Source organism: Medicago sativa, chromosome 4 (assembly GCF_051527215.1).
Source record: "Medicago sativa cultivar Bolivia chromosome 4, Bolivia_mono, whole genome shotgun sequence".
Taxonomy (NCBI): domain Eukaryota; kingdom Viridiplantae; phylum Streptophyta; class Magnoliopsida; order Fabales; family Fabaceae; genus Medicago; species Medicago sativa.
Window position 1 is genome coordinate 85,370,736 of NC_140752.1, and position 22,016 is coordinate 85,392,751.

Below are 22,016 nucleotides of genomic sequence, written 5' to 3' on the forward strand. Positions count from 1 at the left end.
GCTTAGCATTCAACGCGCGTAGATTGGTACCACCTGCATGATGCATTAGTTGTTGTTGTCGTAGCATTGTTGGGTTGTTGTTGTCGTTGTAGCATTGTCGAGTTGTTGTCGTTGTCGCATTGTCGAGTTGTCGGTGTCGTTGTGGATAACGTTGTTGTTGGTTGTTGTTGTTGTACCTTGTTGCTGAAAATAATTATGTCGTTGCTTATGTGTTTATTTAAATACATTATTAATGATGCCTGTTGTGATATGCTTTGTTGTTTTCATTAATTTGATGAATTATATATTATTATTATTGGATAAGTTTCTCACCCCTTCTGCGTATATGTTGCCTCGACCGTGGGTAATGTGCAGGTACTGATGACTTGTAGGTTTGGTCGGCTCAAGTGTCTAGGGCTCTGATACATACTAGGATGGGGAAATCGTTGCGAATGTCTTCTCATTTCTTTTATGTATCACATATTTTGGAAAAGACTTGCTATTAGAGTTTATCGTTGTTGAAAATAAAGTTGAATTATGTTGGGGCCTTTGTGCCAAGATTTTCATTGATGTTGAATTTTGGTTGAAATTATATTTTTAAAGAATTATTCCGCTGCAGTTTATTAAGATATTCTAAATGTTGGATTTAAATAAATAGATATTTTCTATTTATGAAATTTTGAAAAGTAGTGTGACACTCCGTTGTGTGATTACTCTGATTTTAATAATTAATATTACGTTGTTGGGAGAACGGGGTGTTACATTAGTAGAGAGAGAGGAAAAATGATGGGACTATGAACAAAGAAAAATGGTATGGAAAGATAGTAAAAGTTAGAGGTAAAAAAAAAACAACCAAAGGGGCCTAAAAGGCTAATAATGGGAGAAACAAGGTCATGACCTATAATTGTTCAAGTCATGCTTGTTTTCAAATAGCTTTAGGTGCTGTAGCAATATGAACAATTATAGGTCAATATCACACTAAAATGACATGAAACACATAGACATCATCCACCCATTTAATTACACCATGTCTCATAATGCAAGAAATTAATCATACTCATTCTTATGCAGCAAGAAACACACCCAAACAGTGGTCAATTCATCATAAACTCCCTCATCACCAATCACAAACATATATCAAGAATTGAGATCAAAAAATCATGTTCATTTCCACAAGTTTTTTCAACATAGAATTCACAAGTCAAACACAAAAAACAATATATTTTTTGAAGTTTTTTGGGGCAAAAACATCACAAAAAAACCAAGCAGTCTTTACAGAATTTTTGAGAATTTTTTTTTAAACATTCAAGACATGGTAGGGGTGTGATTATCAAACAATGGTATGAAAATAGCACAAAGTATGTAAAACACAGAAAATGAACGGGCTTAAGGCCCAAACCCAAACTCAAGCGGATCCTGGGTCACAGGGAACAACACAGACCGTCAGATTGACCCAGGGACCCAATCCTGGATCAGACGGTGGGCATTCAGGTTTTAGGAGTGAACCAGACCGGTCTGACTGAACCAATCCGGTTCACTCCAGTATAAAAGCAGGGAGACCGGTTCAATATCATTCTAACCCTAGTTTTCTCTCTCACTTCTTCAGACTCTCTCATACTCTCTCGTTCCCTCTTCATCGTTTTCATTCATCCTCATGATCCTTGAATTATAAACTATGAACTAAGCCACAAACTAGCATGGATCTGACACAGAACGTTTCGATCTTGTGATTTTTGAAGGATGTTGCTCAAACCGTTTCGAACTTGTGATTTTTTGAAAGATGTTGTTCAAACCGTTTCGAACTTGTAGTTTTTCGCAGAAAAGTATTCGGAACACTTCGATCTTGAAGTTTCTTGAAAGAAACTGTTCGAACTGCTTCGATTTTGATATTTTTGACAGGAAATCGTTCGAAATAGTTTGAACTTGTTGTTCTTGATGGAAAATTGTTCGAAGTGATTCGAACTCGTTGATTCAAACGGATTTAATCTCAAACTCTCACAAATTCGAAACGTTTCGGATTTCTGGAGATTTTTGGAATTGAAACCCTAATCGATTTGTTAATGATGAATTTGCATTCTGAATTGAAAGGTAACCGGTGAATCTTCATGATCTTGTGTCTTAGGGTTTCAGTTTTCAACTTGTTCGAATTTTTTCAAGTTTTCAATTGAATTCACCGTTCATATTTCAATACAAGGCTTCGATGATGAATATGAGAAGGTTTCTTTGTGTTTTTACCTGAATTACTTGGAGATTTGAACAAGTGGATCCTTGCGAGCTTCAGATCCTTTTGGTAAGCTTCGAAACCGAAAATAAATCGGTGTTTGATCTTCTTCTTCGAACTGGTCTGATTTTTCTTCGATTTCCCTTCTTCTCTCTTCCTTTATCCCTGTGATCGCATGATTTGTCACTCCAGTGATGAATCCGTGCTTGAATTGCAGGGAAACAAGCTCGATGATGAAGATTACGCAAGTAATCCCTGAGAGTTTGTTGAATCCGAAAACCTTTTCGATGAATTGCAATTTTTGATCTTGATTCTCAGAAACTTGTATTGATTTTCGTGTATTTGGCAATGAATTGGTGAATTTGTGATAGTTCTGTGTCGAATTTGTGAAGAATTGGTGTAGTTTTGTGTTTGTTACGGTGGTTCAAAGGCTGAAAAAGTTTGTTAGAGTTTTTGTTAGGGTGGCGCGTGGGCGCGTGGAAATGAATGGTGTCAGTTTTTTGGTGAGTTGGCAATGAATCCTTGGCTCTGTGATGCTGATGTGTTGTATTTATAGCTGACATGTGTACTTGTGAGCCAGTGGCAAGCTGCCACGTGTTTCTTGACTGGTTTGGACTGGAACCTGGACTTTTGGCCTTGAAGGACTGATCTGCAATTCCTAAACATCAAAGGACCAATTTGCAATTGACTAACAAACTTTAAAACAAAAGAACTTGACTAAAATTCGAATAAAAACTTAAAAAGAAATGAAAATGAGATAGAGGGACGAAAATGCAATTACTAAAAATTTGAGGACTAAAAAGGAAAATTAATAAAATTGGAATAAAATTGGTAAACTTGACTAAACGTAAAGTGAAACCAATAAAAAACACACAACGGACTAAAACGAACCAATGGCCTAAATGAGGTACTTTAAAGTACCTCTCTGCCGAAATTTCGTGTGAAATGACCAAAATGCCCCTGGGGCTAAAACGACTGAAAATGACTCAGATGCAAATTTAAAATGGATTTTTAACAGAGAAATGAAACAACAGTTTATTTAAACCAACTTGAAAGACTCAGAGACAATTTTTAAGATTTGAACAGAGTCTTGACACTTGAAAAGACTAAAATGCCCCTAGGGGCAAAACTGACCTAAGATGACTTCAAATGTAATTTTTTGAAATGGATTCTGACATGGAATGAATCAAAGATTTATTCAAACTTATCTGAAAAGGACTTTAAACAAAATTTTGAAAGACTGAGAGAAATTTTGACACAGGAAATGACTAAAATGCCCTTCCATGTGAATTTTGCAAATAACATTGAAATAGAATGCAGAGAAAGATGACATTGATCAGAGACAGTTCAAATGACTTATAATGCAAGAAAAAAGGAATTGAGTTGGTATTTTTAGGTCCAAAATTAGGGTATGACAGCTGCCCCTATTTAAGTTTCTTTGTCCGGAGAGTCAAGAGACGAAGTCTTAGAGTTGACGGGACGAAGATACTTAAATATTAGCATTTGCACTGCTTTTGGACATAAAAATACGTTTTCAGATTTTCAAAAACATGAATGTTATGCAATACTTTGATTATGAATGCAAGACAACTAACTGGAGTCTATGGAACCTGTCATGTCACTGGGGATTCAGGTGGACATTGACAGGGTAGACAAACCAGGGAGTAAAGAATAAGGTGCAAGTTGTTCTTTGGGTCGAGCTAGCCACTTGACCGGAAACATAGACATATAGGCAGATACCAGTTGTTCTTTGGATCGAACTTGACACTTGGTTGAAGATACAAACAGATAGGCGGACACAAACTGTTCTTTTGGATTGAACTGGCTGTTTGGCTGGAGACATAGACAAAATAGTTGATACAAGCTGTTTCTTTGGATCGAACTTGCTTGTTGGATTATCACCACATCATGTGGGAGAGTGCAGACTGTTCTCTTAGATCGAACTTGTCGTTTGACCGATAACAAAGCATAAGCTGGGTACAAACTGTTCTTCAGATTGAACTTGCTGTCTGACTGATAACAGAGCATGAGCTGGGTACAAACTGTTCTTTTTAGGTCGAACTTGTCGTTTGTCTGGAAGCATAGGTATATAGGCAGGTACAAGTGGTTCTTTTTTGGATCGAACCTGGCACTTGACCAGTAACGAGATACAAATTGAAAGTCTGGTTTAACAAGATACCCATTGAGGGTAAATTGTCATTGACTTAATTTGAGAATAGACATGACCATTTTGGTTGGCCCAAGAGTAAATTGAGAGTAAATTGACATTGATTTGAATTGAAAATTGACGTTGACATTGACATTGGATTGGAATTGAATCGAAAATTGACATTGACATTGACATTGGCATTGGATATTGACATTGACTTGGAAATTGAAATTGACATTGACATTGACATTGGATATTGACGTTGGAGATTGTCATTGGAGATTGACATTGAAATTGGAATTGAAATTGGAGATTGGAAATTGCTTCGAATTTGACATTGAATTGAAATTGAGATTGCTTCGAATTTGACATTTGACATGGTTTGAAATTGAGATTGGAAAGTTGAGATTGCATCGAATTTGACAGTTGAAATTGAATTGAATTTGACATTGGAATTGGAATTGAAATTGAAATTGAATTTGACAGTTGACAGTTGGATATGCAACATGTATGTATGGTATAGCAAGATTATTGGATGTATGAGCACATAAAATGCATGATTATGCATGTATGAATGCTTGGAATGCGTGATTGATTGGCAGTTTGGCGGAGAAGTTTCGCAAAGGCAGCCGAAACATTGGAAGATTGGGCACGTAGTGGCTCGTGCTGCAACATATTCACAGGGGAAAAAACCTCTTTGGAGAGACCGTCGTTGAGAGACGTATCAAAACCATGGCTGAGGGCAATAAAACTTGTAAAGGAGGAACTCTTGGAAGATTCCTGGATACAGGTCGCCGTTGCTAGGCGTGTCAGTGCTGGGTAAACATTGGATGCTCGCATCTATGGTCAATGCTTTTATACTCTTTTCATTCTTTCATTTTTCATTTTCAAACCCCATTTTTGCCTGAACCGCCCTTTCGGGTTTTCGATTCACCGGGGAGTAATATTCTTTTTATTGCCCCATTTTTGCCTGAATTGCCTTCATAGATTGTCAATCAGCGGGGTGCTCATTTTTGCCTAAGCCGCCCTTTCGGGTTTTCAACTTAGCGAGCTTTTTATTTTCATTTTTCATTTTTTTTTTCACTTTCATTCTGTTTTTTCATTCTTGCCATTGACCACAAATCATCCTGGGGAGTAACCTGCTTGTAACATGTATTGAAGTAGATATTGACACTCATTCATTCATGCATGTTTCATTGAAATGTACCCTGTTGCTCAGGTTTACTTTTCAAAATAGACAGGAAAAGGTTTTTTTTTAATTTTCAAAAAATGTTTGTTTCAGACATTGACATTACCAAATAGAAAAGAAATATTTTGTATAAAGCATTGAAAGTAGAAAGAAAATAGAGTTTCAAACAATAGAAAGGCTCAAATTGATGTAGAAGAGTGAAAGTCAGCCGAAGGCATGACTTCACGGATTTGCAAAGCTTGGAAAATGGTAATTTTATTGGTTGGTGATACATTGAACACGATAACCGCTACATTTCATAGAAATTTTGAATTCACAAGTACAGAAGCCTCTGATGAAGAAAATCATTGACAGTTGCAGATGCCCCAAGGGGTGATGGTGATTTGCCAGATATAGTTACTTGTCTTTTATCAACCTCATTTTTGCATGAACCGCCCTTTCGGGTTTTCGGCTCATCGAGGCGCTCATTCTTGCCTAAGTTGCGTACAATCTCAGCGAGCTTTTTTCATATTCATTTTTTTGTCCCTAACTTTTGCCTGGATCGCCCTTTCGGGTTTTCGACCCACCGGGAAGCGCATTTTTGCCTAGGCCGCCCTTTCGGGTTTTCGACCTACCACGCTGTTCTTTTCTTTTTAGACAAAGTATTTCTTGACTATATCGGCATTAACAGGATTTGGGAGTTCAACACCATCCATGTGTGTAAGAATCAAAGCACCACCAGAGAAAGCCTTCTTGACAACATAAGGACCTTCATAGTTAGGTGTCCACTTGCCCCTTGGGTCGGGTTGCTGACTTATCCTTCTTTTCAATACCAGTTCGCCTTCCTTGAATTCTCGAGGTCGGACTTTCTTGTCAAAGGCATTCTTCATTCGCACTTGATACAACTGTCCATGAGTCATAGCATTCATACGTTTCTCTTCAATCAAATTCAATTGATCATACCGACTTTGGCACCATTCAGCCTCAGTTAACTTTGCTTCCATGATCACTCGAAGAGATGGAATCTCCACTTCCAGAGGGAGAACTGCTTCCATACCATATACCAAAGAGAAAGGAGTTGCCCCGGTTGAACTGCGCACCGTAGTACGGTAACCATGCAAGGCAAAAGGTAGCATTTCATGCCAGTCTTTGTAAGTAGTGACCATCTTCTGAACAATCTTCTTGATGTTCTTGTTAGCGGCCTCAACTGCACCATTCATCTGAGGTCTATAAGGAGAAGAGTTGTGATGTTCAATTTTGAATTCTTCACATAAAGCTTGCATCATGTTATTGTTCAGATTGGAACCATTGTCAGTGATGATCTTGTTGGGAACACCATATCGACAGATGATGTTATTCTTGATAAATTTGACAACCACTTGCTTGGTCACATTAGCATAGGAGGCAGCTTCAACCCACTTGGTGAAATAGTCAATTGCCACTAAGATGAAACGATGTCCATTGGAAGCTTTCGGTTCAATCCTTCCGATCATGTCAATGCCCCACATAGAGAAAGGCCATGGGGAAGAGATAACATTGAGGGCATGTGGAGGCACATGAATCTTGTCAGCATAAATTTGACATTTGTGGCATCTCTTGGCATGTTTGTGGCAATCACGTTCCATAGTTATCCAGTAATAGCCGGCTCTTAACAGCTTCCTTGACATGGTGTGACCCGAAGCATGGGTCCCGAAAGTACCATCATGTACGTCATGCATTAACTTCTCAGCTTCTTGTTTGTCAACACATCTCAACAAGACCATGTCATAGTTCCTCTTGTATAGGATTTCTCCGTCCAGAAGGAACCTGCTAGCCCATCGTCTCAAGGTCTTTTTATCTCTGTTGGAAGCACCAGGTGGATATTCACGATTCTGCAAGAATTGTTTGATGTTGTAATACCAAGGCTTTTTATCATTCACATCTTCATTAGCTTGATCTGGCATATTTTCAATAGTAAACACATGAGCGGGCCTATCAAGACGCTGCACTTTGATTACGGGCACATCATTCCAGTGATTGACACGAAACATGGAAGACAGAGTAGCAAGAGCATCAGCCATCTGATTTTCATCCCGAGGGATGTGATGCAGCTCAACCTTGGTAAAGTATGTCAACAGACGTCTTGCATAGTCACGGTAAGGGATTAGCTTCTCATGATGAGTCTCCCATTCACCCTTTATCTGATTAATAACAAGTGCAGAATCTCCATAGATGTCAAGGTGCTTAATTCTCAGATCGAGGGCTTCTTTAATGCCCAAGATGCATGCTTCATATTCAGCTATGTTGTTCGTGCATTCAAAAGTTATTCGTGCAGTGAAAGGAATGTGGTGCCCCTGCGGAGTTACAATGATGGCTCTGATTCCTTTACCATAAGCATTAACAGCACCATCAAACACCAATCCCCATTTGCTATTGGGATCCGGCCCTTCATTGATCAGGGGTTCTTCACAGTCTTTTGCTTTCAGATACATAATCTCTTCATCAGGGAAATCAAACTTAATTGGCTGGTAATCATCAAGAGGTTGACAAGCAAGATGCTCAGCAAGGACACTTCCTTTGATTGCTTTCTGAGCTTTGTACACAATGTCATATTCAGACAACAACATTTGCCAACGTGCGATCTTTCCAGTAACAGCAGGCTTTTCAAAGATGTACTTGATTGGATCCATTCGGGATATCAACCAAGTTGTATGATTCACCATATAATGACGCAGGCGTTTGGCAGCCCAGGCTAAAGCACAACAAGTCTTTTCAAGCATCGTATACCGAGTCTCACAGTCGGTGAACTTCTTGCTCAGATAGTAGATAGCATGCTCTTTCTTACCAGTCTCATCTTGTTGACCGAGAACACAACCCACTGAATCATCTAACACTGACAGATACATAATCAAAGGCCTTCCTTCCACTGGCGGGACAAGGATAGGTGGCTCTAACAGGTATTCTTTAATGCTATCAAAAGCTTCCTGACATTCATCATTCCATACAACAGGCTGGTTCTTTCTGAGCAATTTGAAAATTGGACCACAAGTAGTAGTCATGTGAGATATGAATCTTGAAATGTAATTCAGACGTCTGAGGAAACCTCTGACTTGCTTCTCAGTTTGAGGGGCCGGCATCTCTCTGATGGCTCGGACTTTGTCAGGATCAACTTCAATGCCTCTCTGACTGACAATGAAGCCTAGCAACTTTCCAGATCGTACACCGAATGTGCACTTGTTAGGATTCAACCGCAGCTTGTACTTTCTCAGTCTTTCGAACATCTTTTTCAAATACACAACATGCTGCTCCTCATCACTTGACTTTACAATCATATCATCAACATATACTTCAATCTCTTTGTGAATCATATCATGAAACAGAGTGGTCATACCCCTTTGATAGGTAGCACCAGCATTTATCAAGCCAAACGGCATCACTTTATAACAGAACGTTCCCCACGGAGTGATGAAGGACGTCTTTTCTCTATCTTCAGGAGACATTCGTATCTGATTATAACCAGAGAAACCATCCATAAAGGAGAACACTTTGGATTGAGCAGTACTGTCAACAAGCACATCAATATGAGGTAATGGGAAGTTATCTTTTGGACTGGCTTTGTTCAGATCTCTGTAATCGACACACATTCGAACTTTCCCATCTTTCTTTGGTACTGGTACAATGTTGGCAATCCACTCAGGATATTCAGCTGTCATGAGGAAACCCGCATCAATTTGCTTCTGTACTTCGGCCTTGATCTTAAGAGCCATGTCTGGACGAGACCTTCTCAATTTCTGTTTGACAGGAGGACATTCAGGTCTTGTCGGTATCCGATGTTCCACGATCTTGGGATCTAGACCCGGCATATCTTCATAGGACCATGCAAAGACATCTGGATAATCATGGAGAAGCTGAATGATCTTCCTTTTCACTTCTGGCTCAAGTGCAGCACCAATCTTGATCTCTCGCTTGTTTTCTTCAGTACCCAGGTTGATGAACTCAATTTCTTCCTGGTGAGGCTGAATGGCTCTTCTTTCTTGCTCAAGCAGTCGAGTGATCTCATACGGTATCTCTTCATAATCATCATCCTCCTCTTCAGCTTCATATACAGGGAATTCAAAATTTGGAGGAACCATAGGGTCATTGTGTTCAACGGGTTTATTGTGGTTCAATCTGCATAATATGATTGGGATGATTTTAGAAAAATGTTTTTATGCAGATTTTTGAAATTAATAAGAAAATACAGATGTTTTGGTTTTTTCTGGCATTACCATTATTTCCAAGAAAAAGGCACTAAAAAGTAAAAACAAAGAGTCGTGAGAAAGACGACAACTTTTATTGAAAACGGCAATGCCGAAACAAACACGCCCTTACAATGATATCACTTTCGCCTTGGGCAGAGCGAAAGGATTGTTATTTTGAAAACAAAAAACACGAGCAACAAAACACATTACATGGAAGCATGCATGACTAAAGGAACATCAATGGCTTTCCAATTTCTCACAGTGCCTCCTGGTATAACAAAGGTAGGCACGTAACCACCTTCAGCAGTATCTTCAGTAATAGCATTGATGTACCCAGCACTGTAGAAAATTCTCTTTGAAACAGCAGATGTCGGGGAGAATCCAAGGCCTTCTTTACGCTTGTTTTCCAGAATCTGAATCACTTTGCCCCAGCCAGCAGCTTGCCCTGCTTGAACAGCCTTCTGGGCGTCCTTCAGTGAAGCCATGCTAGCACCAGCCCTCCGGGGCTCTGCACCCTCAACAGTCAAGCCTTGAAACGACGTCCCTTCAGCGGACCCTGCTTCAACACAAGAGAACGATGATACCTGGCTAACTAGATATGCTTCCTCACCATGCACAGTGACAATCTTACCATTCCTCATGAACTTGAGCTTCTGATGCAAAGTGGAAGTTACCGCTCCAGCGTCATGGATCCATGGTCTTCCGAGGAGACAACTGTAGGAAGCATTGATGTCCATAACTTGGAAAGTAATCTGAAACGTCTCAGGACCGATAGTAATTGGCAAGTCCACTTCCCCGAGAACATCCTTGCGGGATCCATCAAAAGCTTTAACCAGATAGCTGCTACCCCTCAGGGAAATTCCATGATGACTCAATTGCCTTAGTGTGGATTCAGGCATTACATTCAGAGACGATCCAGTGTCCACCAATACATTGGATATCATATCAGACCCACAGTGTACCGAGATATGTAGAGCCAAGTTGTGGCGTTTCCCTGCTTCGGGGAGCTCATCGTCACCGAACCCCAAGTTGTTGCAGGCAGTAATATTACTCACTATCCCATCAAATTGATCCACAGAGACTTCGTGGTCAACATAAGCTTGCTCCAGTATCTTCATTAACACCTTCCTGTGAGCTTCTGAGCTCATAAGTAGAGACAAGATGGATATCTTTGATGGGGTTTGTAGCAGCTGGTCAACAATCTTATAGTCACTTTTCTTGATAAGCCTCAGGATTTCGTCCAGATTGGACTCTTCAATAGATTGGCCTGCTGGGCCGGGATTCTTGTCAACAGGAGGAGCAATTGGTGGAGTTATTGTGGCAATAGGTGTCACCACCTTCTTTTGAAACAAGGGTGGACGGACTTTTCCACTTCTCAGAGTTGTAATTTCACCGGCAACATTGTCAACTGTAGCTGGGGATACCAGAGGCACCTCCACCCCGTTTTCAATCATGGTTGCATTGTATTTGTAGGGAATTGCTTTGGTAGAGGTATAAGATACCGGACCAGGTAGCCTGATCACCAAAGGCTCAACATTCTTTGCCTGAGATACACTTTCAATAGGAGAGTCATGGAACACTGGCACAATCACACATACATCACTGGCAATCAAGTACTTGTCATCCATCAGGCTCTGGATATCATTTTGCACCACACAACAGCCCATGGGATTCTGCAGACATTCTGAACAAGAATCATGATCATGTTTGAACAGAGAAGCTTGGCAAAGTTTGACATGTAATGGCACCAAAGGAGTAACGACATTACGGACATCCAACATGGGGTCCTCTTGAGGAACGGGAACCCCTTCAAAGGCCTCAATCATGTTAACAGCAGCATGGTTTGGAAGCGGATTGTCAAGGACATGAGGAACACTGTTCTCAAAAGTCAAACGTCCTTTTTCTATCAGATCTTTCACAATATATTTCAGAGCAAAGCAACCTTCGACATCATGGCCTTGAGCACCCTGATGGAATTCACATGTTAGGTCCTGACGGAACCTGGGAGGCAATGGATTAGGCGGAGGCTTGCCTGGTCTAGTAACACAGTGTCCCTTAGCCAATAGAGTTGGGAGCAGCTCACCATACCGCATTGGTATTGTTGGAAAAGAAGGTTTGGGGCGGGGACCCTGTTGTTGCTGCCGTTGCTGTTGAGCAGGAGGCTGTTGTTGTGTTTGCTGAGGGATAGCATTGACGGGCATTGGTGGTTGACCCGGTGGTAGAGGATATTGCTGATAAAATGGTGGGAAGAAAGGGTGTTGAGAGTATTGCATGTAGTGATAAGGCAGAGGTAATTGTGTAGCAGCTGCAGATGGGTTACCAGACACCATTCCTACGTCAGATTCTTTCCTCTTGTGATGACCGTTACCGTACTTCTTTGGTGCACTGTTTGAGGATTCACCCTTCTCAAGGACAATAATACCATCTCGGACAGCCTCTTCTAGGCGAGTTCCCATTGTAACCATATCAGAGAAGTTGTTCGGAGCAGAGACTATCATTCTCTCCTTATATTCCTTCTTCAGAGTCTTCAGGAATGTCTGCGTTAATTCTTCCTCATCAAGTCGATGAGAAACACGGGCAGCTGCCCCTCTCCACCTCTGAGCGTATTCACGGAAGGTCTCATCTGATTTCTGAGATAGGGCTTTGAGAGAGTCCCTGTTTGGCCTCAGACGGGTGTTGAACTCATATTGACCTTCGAAAGCAGCAGCGAGGTCCTCAAAGGTATGGATGTTATCTTTGCTCAGACTAGTGTACCAATCTGCTGCATCATCTGTCAAGCTACTCTGAAAGCAGTGGATCATCAGTGCATCATTGTCGGCGTAGTTAGCCATATTTCGGACATACCGGATAACATGGTTATGTGGGCAAGAAGTCCCATTGTACTTGTCAAATTCTGGCTCTTTGAATTTCTTAGGAACCTCAAATCGGGATACCAAGCATAGATCACGAGCTTTAGCATGAGCACCATTGTTTCCCCGGCTAGCCTTGACCTCACGGAGTTCTCCAGCCAACTCCCTTAACTGTCTCTTCATAGCTTCCATTGCGGGATCTTGTCCACGCGGAGTATCAACATCAATCACCTGTTGCACAGTGTGCACAATAGGGTCGGTAACAACAGTAGTTACCTGAGGCATGGCAGTAGACACAGGAATCTGTCCTTGACCAGAAACACCAGCAGCAGTATTAGGAGAGTAGTAAGCTGAGAGGCCATAAGGACGGCCGTTGGGCATAACAAAACGAGCATCAGTAGCCACAGTAGATAGTGGGATAGAGGGAATCACCTCAGCAGTGACTGGAATAGAAGTGGCTGGCTGTTCTTGTGAAGCCATCATAGCGGACATAGCGTCATGAGCCTTAGCCAAGTCTTCTTTCATAGCAGCCAATTCGGCACGGAGCTGAGCATTTTCCTCTTCAAAATTAGCCATCATCCTTCTCTTGTGAAATCTTGTCTGATGAATTCTATCTGGTTAGTAGACTTTGCGAACACGAGCCACTTTTCAGACTGCGGCGGACAAAACCAGGAGGCAATGAGCACGAGAGAAGTTTTTTGTGACCAATGAATGCATATGATGCATGAAATGTGTTAATGCATATGCAAAAAAGACTCTTTTTGTGTTATCGAAGGGTTTTAGACAAATTATAAACTCGTAAACATTACTAAACAACAATTAACATAAACGGGAAACAAACAACCAACATATAGTTTTACAAGACAATTTCAACATAAACAAATGGAAATAACAACAGGAAATGGAAATCCTCAAGCATAGGAAGTGGAAGCGTCGTCCTCAGAGTCGGACTCATAGCTGCAGTATCGTGCGTAGAAGTCACGGGCACCCCTAGCCCTCTTGGAGTCTCTCATGAGCAATCTATCTTTCTCCTCAATCTCTGTCTTAGCCTTAGCTAACTCTTTCTTCAGTGTCAAGACCTCATGAGTCTGTTGCTCATCCTTTCCATCCAAAGTCATGATCAAGTTCTCAGCCTCATAGTATCTAGCCCTCCACTGATGCTTCTCCCGACTCTCCATAGCTAGATGCTCCTGGTACATCTCTTGGGTAGGTGGGAGCAGAGGCAAAGGCATGGTAGGGACAGTTGCCGACACATATCTCATGGAGGGGTAAGGCATACCAATCTCCTCAGCTTGGTTTATCACCCACTGTGTATAGGCCTCATGAGTGATACCGGACCTCACACCCATATGCTTTACCTCTTTCTTCCGAAGCTTGGTCCAAGCTTGCATGAAATCTTCTCTAATTCCGGTGGGAGCATTGGAGTAGTGAAAGAAGTAAGGGGCCGTAGCAAGATTGATGGGCTTATCTTTCATCGGGAAACCAAATTGTCGCAAAGCAAGCTCCGGGTTATAGTTGATTCCACCCCGGGTACCAAGAAGAGGTACATTAAGAAACTTTCCACCACCAAAGATAATTTCCTTGACCCTAGAAGCTGGAGTGAGCCAACCCACTTCATTAGGAGTGAGAGCCATAATCCTCTGTGAAATAGACCAATTCCTCGGATTGTCGTGGAAAGACTGCGGAAGGTGCGAAATAAACCACCTATAGAGGAGAGGCACACAACAAAGAATGTATCCACGGCCTTTGTTAGAACGATCGTGAATAGCATGGTATGTGTCAGCTAGCAAAGTAGGAACCGGATTCTTGGAGCAGAAGATCATAATAGCATTCATGTCCACGAAGCCATCAAGATTCGGAAAGAGAACAAGACCATAGATGAGAAGTGCAAGAATAGCCTCGAGAGTGTCCTGACAAGTAGTATTGAGGTTGGCTTTCCCAAGAAGATACTCTGAAGTGAACCCTCGGATGCGTGCCTTAGTGACAAGATTCTTGGAGACATCGGTGGTCTTGAGATAGAGGTCCTTAGCAATAACCAATGGAGTAGGAGGATCTTCAGGTCCTGAGAAAGGTATCCCCTTAGCAATAGATAAACCCATCAAGGAAGAATAAGCCTCTAGAGTAGGCACCAACTGAAAGTCTGGGAAAGTGAAGCACTGATACCCCTGATCATAGAATTGCACTAGAGTGTGCACAAGCTTCTCATCCACATTAGTATGGAGAATAGGAAGTAAAGCCCCGTAACGACGTCGGAAACCAGTCGGATCCTCAATCTTGAGTGCCAAATCTCTCAAACTAGCCAAATCCACTTCCTTGAACTTGTAGGACTTAGTCATCTTCATCCCTACAATGTTTACAATTTCAACTTGTCTAAGCCCTTCGATAACAATGCATGGAAAAAGTTTATGCATGTGTGCATGTATGCATGAATGCATGATTATGTTCAAGTTCGGAGAAAACATGGTGGGTTTGAAGTTCAAAGTCGAGGAGTCACGGGTGGACACGGTGTCCGGTGAATCTAGGGCTTTAGGATATAGTAACCGGGTTCTAAAAGGTTCCCAAGTTGCAACCTCTCCGACGTATCTCACGGTGTCACGAGACAACACTCGCTCCATGATTATACGTGGAAGGTCTAACTTGAGTGTAGTATCGCGTGACGACTAAAACTCGAGACAACACTCGGTTTAGCCTCCGCACTACATCCTAGAAAATGGCCATGGATGGGTTTGGTTATCTACGGTTCATAGCGTCATAGAACAATTAGAAGTAAAGTGCCTAAACGCGACAACACGCGCCGACAACATCACCCCCAAAATGCCTCAGCTATGTGGGATTGATCGCATAATCCAAAACACGAGGCAACCCCCGGAATGAATTGTCGATTATATCCCTCCTAAATCCTAAGTTCACTCAGCCCGGGTGCAGGACTTTTGATATTCTCACCTCACACGTTTGCAAGAAATTAAACATTTATTCACATAGGAAAGCAAGTAAAAAATACAAGCGCAAGCGTAAAAAATAAAGACTAGGCGTAACTCTCGAATCTCCCCAGTGAAGTCGCCAGCTGTTTTATCTTGGTTTTCGGGTGTCAAACATAGATTACGTTTGAACCTTTTAAACCGGTGATATCTTATTTTTTCTTGGGAAGGGGAAAAGTAAGCAAAACCCTTGAGAATCGAGGTCCGGGAGTTGTTTTCGCTACGGGAAGGTGTTAGGCACCCATAACGACTATAGTATCCTATAGGAACCGTCTTTAATTTCTACGCGTGCGCTCTATTTTTAAATGCTATTTGAAAGTATTATTTAAACCTAAGAATGTTCTAAGTGAAGAATTGGAGGGAGAAGAATGTGTTCGAATTTTTATTTTAGTTGAATTGAAGGAATTTTGTTCCTTGCCTACGTACCCGTTTAAGGGATCAAATCCACCGTAGTTCTCTCTCAAAAATGTTTTTTTTTGTTTTTGTTGGTTGATTTTAAGTTTGAAAATGGGAGTTGAAGAATAGAAAGAGGCCTCAAGGGCATGAGATTTAGAAAAGAGTGGGGTTTGATTAGTTATTTGCAAAAACAAGTCAAAGTATGGTTAAAATTTGTTGAGATTTGATTAAGAAAATAAAAGGAAAATTCAATGGGGTTTTGACCCCAAGGTTTATTATGAAAAATGCTTGAGTGAAGTTGTTCACATTTGTTTGGAAAATTGGTTTTTTCTAAGTATAAATCCTAGGCATTCATCTAAACATACAATCCTAAACATACATCTAAACATGCATATTCTAGTTATATTATAGTGATGTGTGTGCATGTGTCGGTGTTTGTGTCGGTGTACATTATTAGAGTCCATTGTCCTTTACATCATACCCTAGATACATTCTATGGCCTCTTTGCCAAGGAATTAAAGTTGCATAAAAGCAAAATACAAAAAAAACTCCTAAGTATTTACATTCTAATTTTTTTGTATGAAAATTTAAAGTGCTAAAAGAATATGAAGGGATGAGGAAGTGGGATGGAGAAATGCTTGTAATACTCATGGAACAAGGGGTAGAAATGTTAGTAGAGAGAGATGAAAAATGATGGGACTATGAACAAAGAAAAATGGTATGGAAAGATAGTAAAAGTTAGAGGTAAAAAAAAAACAACCAAAGGGGCCTAAAAGGCTAATAATGGGAGAAACAAGGTCATGACCTATAATTGTTCAAGTCATGCTTGTTTTCAAATAGCTTTAGGTGCTGTAGCAATATGAACAATTATAGGTCAATATCACACTAAAATGACATGAAACACATAGACATCATCCACCCATTTAATTACACCATGTCTCATAATGCAAGAAATTAATCATACTCATTCTTATGCAGCAAGAAACACACCCAAACAGTGGTCAATTCATCATAAACTCCCTCATCACCAATCACAAACATATATCAAGAATTGAGATCAAAAAATCATGTTCATTTCCACAAGTTTTTTCAACATAGAATTCATAAGTCAAACACAAAAAACAATATATTTTTTGAAGTTTTTTGGGGCAAAAACATCACAAAAAAACCAAGCAGTCTTTACAGAATTTTTGAGAATTTTTTTTTAAACATTCAAGACATGGTAGGGGTGTGATTATCAAACAATGGTATGAAAATAGCACAAAGTATGTAAAACACAGAAAATGAACGGGCTTAAGGCCCAAAACCAAACTCAAGCGGATCCTGGGTCACAGGGAACAACACAGACCGTCAGATTGACCCAGGGACCCAATCCTGGATCAGACGGTGGGCATTCAGGTTTTAGGAGTGAACCAGACCGGTCTGACTGAACCAATCCGGTTCACTCCAGTATAAAAGCAGGGAGACCGGTTCAATATCATTCTAACCCTAGTTTTCTCTCTCACTTCTTCAGACTCTCTCATACTCTCTCGTTCCCTCTTCATCGTTTTCATTCATCCTCATGATCCTTGAATTATAAACTATGAACTAAGCCACAAACTAGCATGGATCTGACACAGAACGTTTCGATCTTGTGATTTTTGAAGGATGTTGCTCAAACCGTTTCGAACTTGTGATTTTTTGAAAGATGTTGTTCAAACCGTTTCGAACTTGTAGTTTTTCGCAGAAAAGTATTCGGAACACTTCGATCTTGAAGTTTCTTGAAAGAAACTGTTCGAACTGCTTCGATTTTGATATTTTTGACAGGAAATCGTTCGAAATAGTTTGAACTTGTTGTTCTTGATGGAAAATTGTTCGAAGTGATTCGAACTCGTTGATTCAAACGGATTTAATCTCAAACTCTCACAAATTCGAAACGTTTCGGATTTCTGGAGATTTTTGGAACTGAAACCCTAATCGATTTGTTAATGATGAATTTGCATTCTGAATTGAAAGGTAACCGGTGAATCTTCATGATCTTGTGTCTTAGGGTTTCAGTTTTCAACTTGTTCGAATTTTTTCAAGTTTTCAATTGAATTCACCGTTCATATTTCAATACAAGGCTTCGATGATGAATATGAGAAGGTTTCTTTGTGTTTTTACCTGAATTACTTGGAGATTTGAACAAGTGGATCCTTGCGAGCTTCAGATCCTTTTGGTAAGCTTCGAAACCGAAAATAAATCGGTGTTTGATCTTCTTCTTCTTCGAACTAGTCTGATTTTGCTTCGATTTCCCTTCTTCTCTCTTCCTTTATCCCTGTGATCGCATGATTTGTCACTCCAGTGATGAATCCGTGCTTGAATTGCAGGGAAACAAGCTCGATGATGAAGATTACGCAAGTAATCCCTGAGAGTTTGTTGAATCCGAAAACCTTTTCGATGAATTGCAATTTTTGATCTTGATTCTCAGAAACTTGTATTGATTTTCGTGTATTTGGCAATGAATTGGTGAATTTGTGATAGTTCTGTGTCGAATTTGTGAAGAATTGGTGTAGTTTTGTGTTTGTTACGTTGGTTCAAAGGCTGAAAAAGTTTGTTAGAGTTTTTGTTAGGGTGGCGCGTGGGCGCGTGGAAATGAATGGTGTCAGTTTTTTGGTGAGTTGGCAATGAATCCTTGGCTCTGTGATGCTGATGTGTTGTATTTATAGCTGACATGTGTACTTGTGAGCCAGTGGCAAGCTGCCACGTGTTTCTTGACTGGTTTGGACTGGAACCTGGACTTTTGGCCTTGAAGGACTGATCTGCAATTCCTAAACATCAAAGGACCAATTTGCAATTGACTAACAAACTTTAAAACAAAAGAACTTGACTAAAATTCGAATAAAAACTTAAAAAGAAATGAAAATGAGATAGAGGGACGAAAATGCAATTACTAAAAATTTGAGGACTAAAAAGGAAAATTAATAAAATTGGAATAAAATTGGTAAACTTGACTAAACGTAAAGTGAAACCAATAAAAAACACACAACGGACTAAAACGAACCAATGGCCTAAATGAGGTACTTTAAAGTACCTCTCTGCCGAAATTTCGTGTGAAATGACCAAAATGCCCCTGGGGCTAAAACGACTGAAAATGACTCAGATGCAAATTTAAAATGGATTTTTAACAGAGAAATGAAACAACAGTTTATTTAAACCAACTTGAAAGACTTAGAGACAATTTTTAAGATTTGAACAGAGTCTTGACACTTGAAAAGACTAAAATGCCCCTAGGGGCAAAACTGACCTAAGATGACTTCAAATGTAATTTTTTGAAATGGATTCTGACATGGAATGAATCAAAGATTTATTCAAACTTATCTGAAAAGGACTTTAAACAAAATTTTGAAAGACTGAGAGAAATTTTGACACAGGAAATGACTAAAATGCCCTTCCATGTGAATTTTGCAAATAACATTGAAATAGAATGCAGAGAAAGATGCCATTGATCAGAGACAGTTCAAATGACTTATAATGCAAGAAAAAAAGGAATTGAGTTAGTATTTTTAGGTCCAAAATTAGGGTATGACACTAATGAATACAAACATCCATAGAATCTTTAATCTAAGAATCTGTGATATGTGTTATGTTGAACCATTTATATGTGAGTTTAGCAAATATTATTATGCAATAAATCCCCAAAAAAGATTACAATACAATCTTTTAGGATTATTTTACAATAAACTTCCATCATCCGTAGGGACAATAATGGAAAAAGAAATCCAACAACACCTAGAAATATTTGTAGGTTTAGAAGATACACTAGGAACAAGAATAACTGCATTAAGGAAGTGGATATCCGAAAAATGCATGGAAAAAACTGCTAAAAGAGAAGCAAAAATAAATGTTTGCTGTGATAGAATTCAAAATAAAGTAGGAAACTACGGTTGTAGTAAACCTAGAAGAAAGAAAAAGAAAAAAGTTTTTAGGAAAATTAATCATTCTGAATATAAAAGAAAAAGGAAATTTCCTAAGAAATTTAATAAACAAAAATACTTTAGGAGGAATAAAAAATATCCTAAAAAGAATTCATGTCCTAAAGGAAAGAAAACATGCACATGTTGGTTGTGTAATGAAGAAGGACATTATGCAAATGAATGTCCTAAAAAGAAAGATTCTAAAAAAGAAACCTTGAAATTAATTTGGGAAGTAGGTTTTGAACCAATAGAATCAGATATAGATTCTGACGAAAGTAGTATTTTTGAATATACTACTGAAGAAGAAATTGAAGAATGAGTAGGAAAATTTTAAAAAATGGAAACCCTAATGCAACATTTATTCAAATAACATTGAATAAAAAGAAAATTATGGGTTATATTGATACTGTAGCTACTTTATGTTTTGGTAGGAGATCCATAATAAAGGAAGGTTGGATTAGACTACAAAAACCAAAAGAAATTATCTTTGCTGATAAGAAAAAACACCAGATTTGGTTTGTTTTAAAACATGTTTTTATAAAAATTGAACATAAATACTTCTACGTAAAATCAATTTATGAACATGACTCTGGAATAGATCTGATAATAGGAAATAACTTTTTAAAGTTATATAACCCTTTTATTCAAAAAACTGACACTATAACATTAAATTGGTTTGATGTAAATAATCCAAAAGAAAGTGAATTTGTTACAACAAACATTATAACAAAAAATGAAATTTTAAAGGCAATTTCAGAAAATCTTAACATACTTAGATGTATGTGGGATAAAAGAAAGTTTTACTTAACAACTGAACAAAATCTAGAACATCATCTAGATCAAGTTTGTTCTGAAAATCCATTGGATACTATAGTAAACAAAATACAAGATTTAATTGTTGTAAAACTTAAAGATCCTAAAAAGGAAGTCAAGGCCTTATACAAGATCCCTTACTCAGGAGAAGATAAGGAAGAATTTAAAAAAGAAATAGCAGAACTATTAGAAAAAGGATTAATAAGTCCTTCAATTAGTCCACATTCAGCGCCAGCTTTTTATGTCAGAAAACACAATGAAATAAAAAGAGGAAAAGCTCGAATGGTGATCAATTATAAAAAACTTAATGAGGAAACTATAAGTGACTCATATAAGTTACCAAGAAAAGATTACATTTTTGAAAAAATAAGAGGATGTAATTGGTTTTCATCTTTAGATGCAAAATCTGGGTACTGGCAGATAAGGTTATCAGAAGAAACTAAACCTTTAACAGCTTTCAGTTGTCCAGAAGGACATTTCGAATGGAATGTTTTACCATTTGGTTTAAAACAAGCACCATCAATATACCAAAGATTTATGGACAATACTCTTAAAGGTCTTGATCATATTTGCTTTGTATACATTGATGATATTCTTATTTTTACTAAAGGAGGTAAAGAACAACATATCAAAGATGTTACGACTGTTTTAAACAGAATAAAAGAAAGAGGTATTGTTTTATCCAGAAAAAAGTCAGTACTTTTGAAACAAGAAATCGAATTCCTTGGTCTTATCATAAGAGAAGGAGGAAAACTCGATCTATCACCACATGTTCAAGAAAAAATTTTACTTTTCCCTGATCAATTGGCAGATAGAAAACAAATCCAAAGATTTTTGGGATGTTTAAATTATGTTGCTAACGAAGGATTTCTCCAAGACTTAGCAAATGATAGAAAAATTTTACAGAAGAAGATATCTGAAAAAGTGCCATGGTCATGGACACAAAAAGATACTGAGGCTGTAAAATCTTTAAAAGAAAAATTAAAAGTTTTACCACAACTATACAACCCAACAGAAAATGATTTTTTGGTTGTAAATGTTGATGCAAACCAGTTTACTTGGGCTGGAGTTATGAGAGCTCTACCTAATGGTAAACAAAAATTGGGATTAAATCTCAATGGATATGTTGAGGATGAAACCCCACAACAATCCTATACCATTGTGGGCGCAACCCCACAGTTAAAATCAGATATCCCTAACGGGCGATCAGATAAAACATCAGTTTCAACTGATTCAAAACTTGATTATTCAAGTAATAATATCCGAATTAAGGATAAAGATCTTGTTTTATGCAAGTATGTTTCAGGC

At 39.0% G+C, this 22,016-nt stretch overlaps 1 protein-coding gene across 1 annotated transcript; it reads right to left on the bottom strand.

Moving 5' to 3' along the window:
• Window positions 1-914: 914 nt before the first annotated feature.
• Window positions 915-12,193, bottom strand: LOC146933039 (uncharacterized). Its single transcript, XM_085707802.1, has 3 exons — window positions 9,948-12,193; window positions 7,324-9,666; window positions 915-921 (listed from the first exon to the last, which is right to left on the bottom strand). Exons 1-3 carry the CDS (start codon window positions 12,191-12,193, stop codon window positions 915-917), a joined length of 4,596 nt encoding a protein of 1,531 aa, XP_085563928.1.
• Between the last annotated feature and the right edge of the window lie 9,823 nt (window positions 12,194-22,016).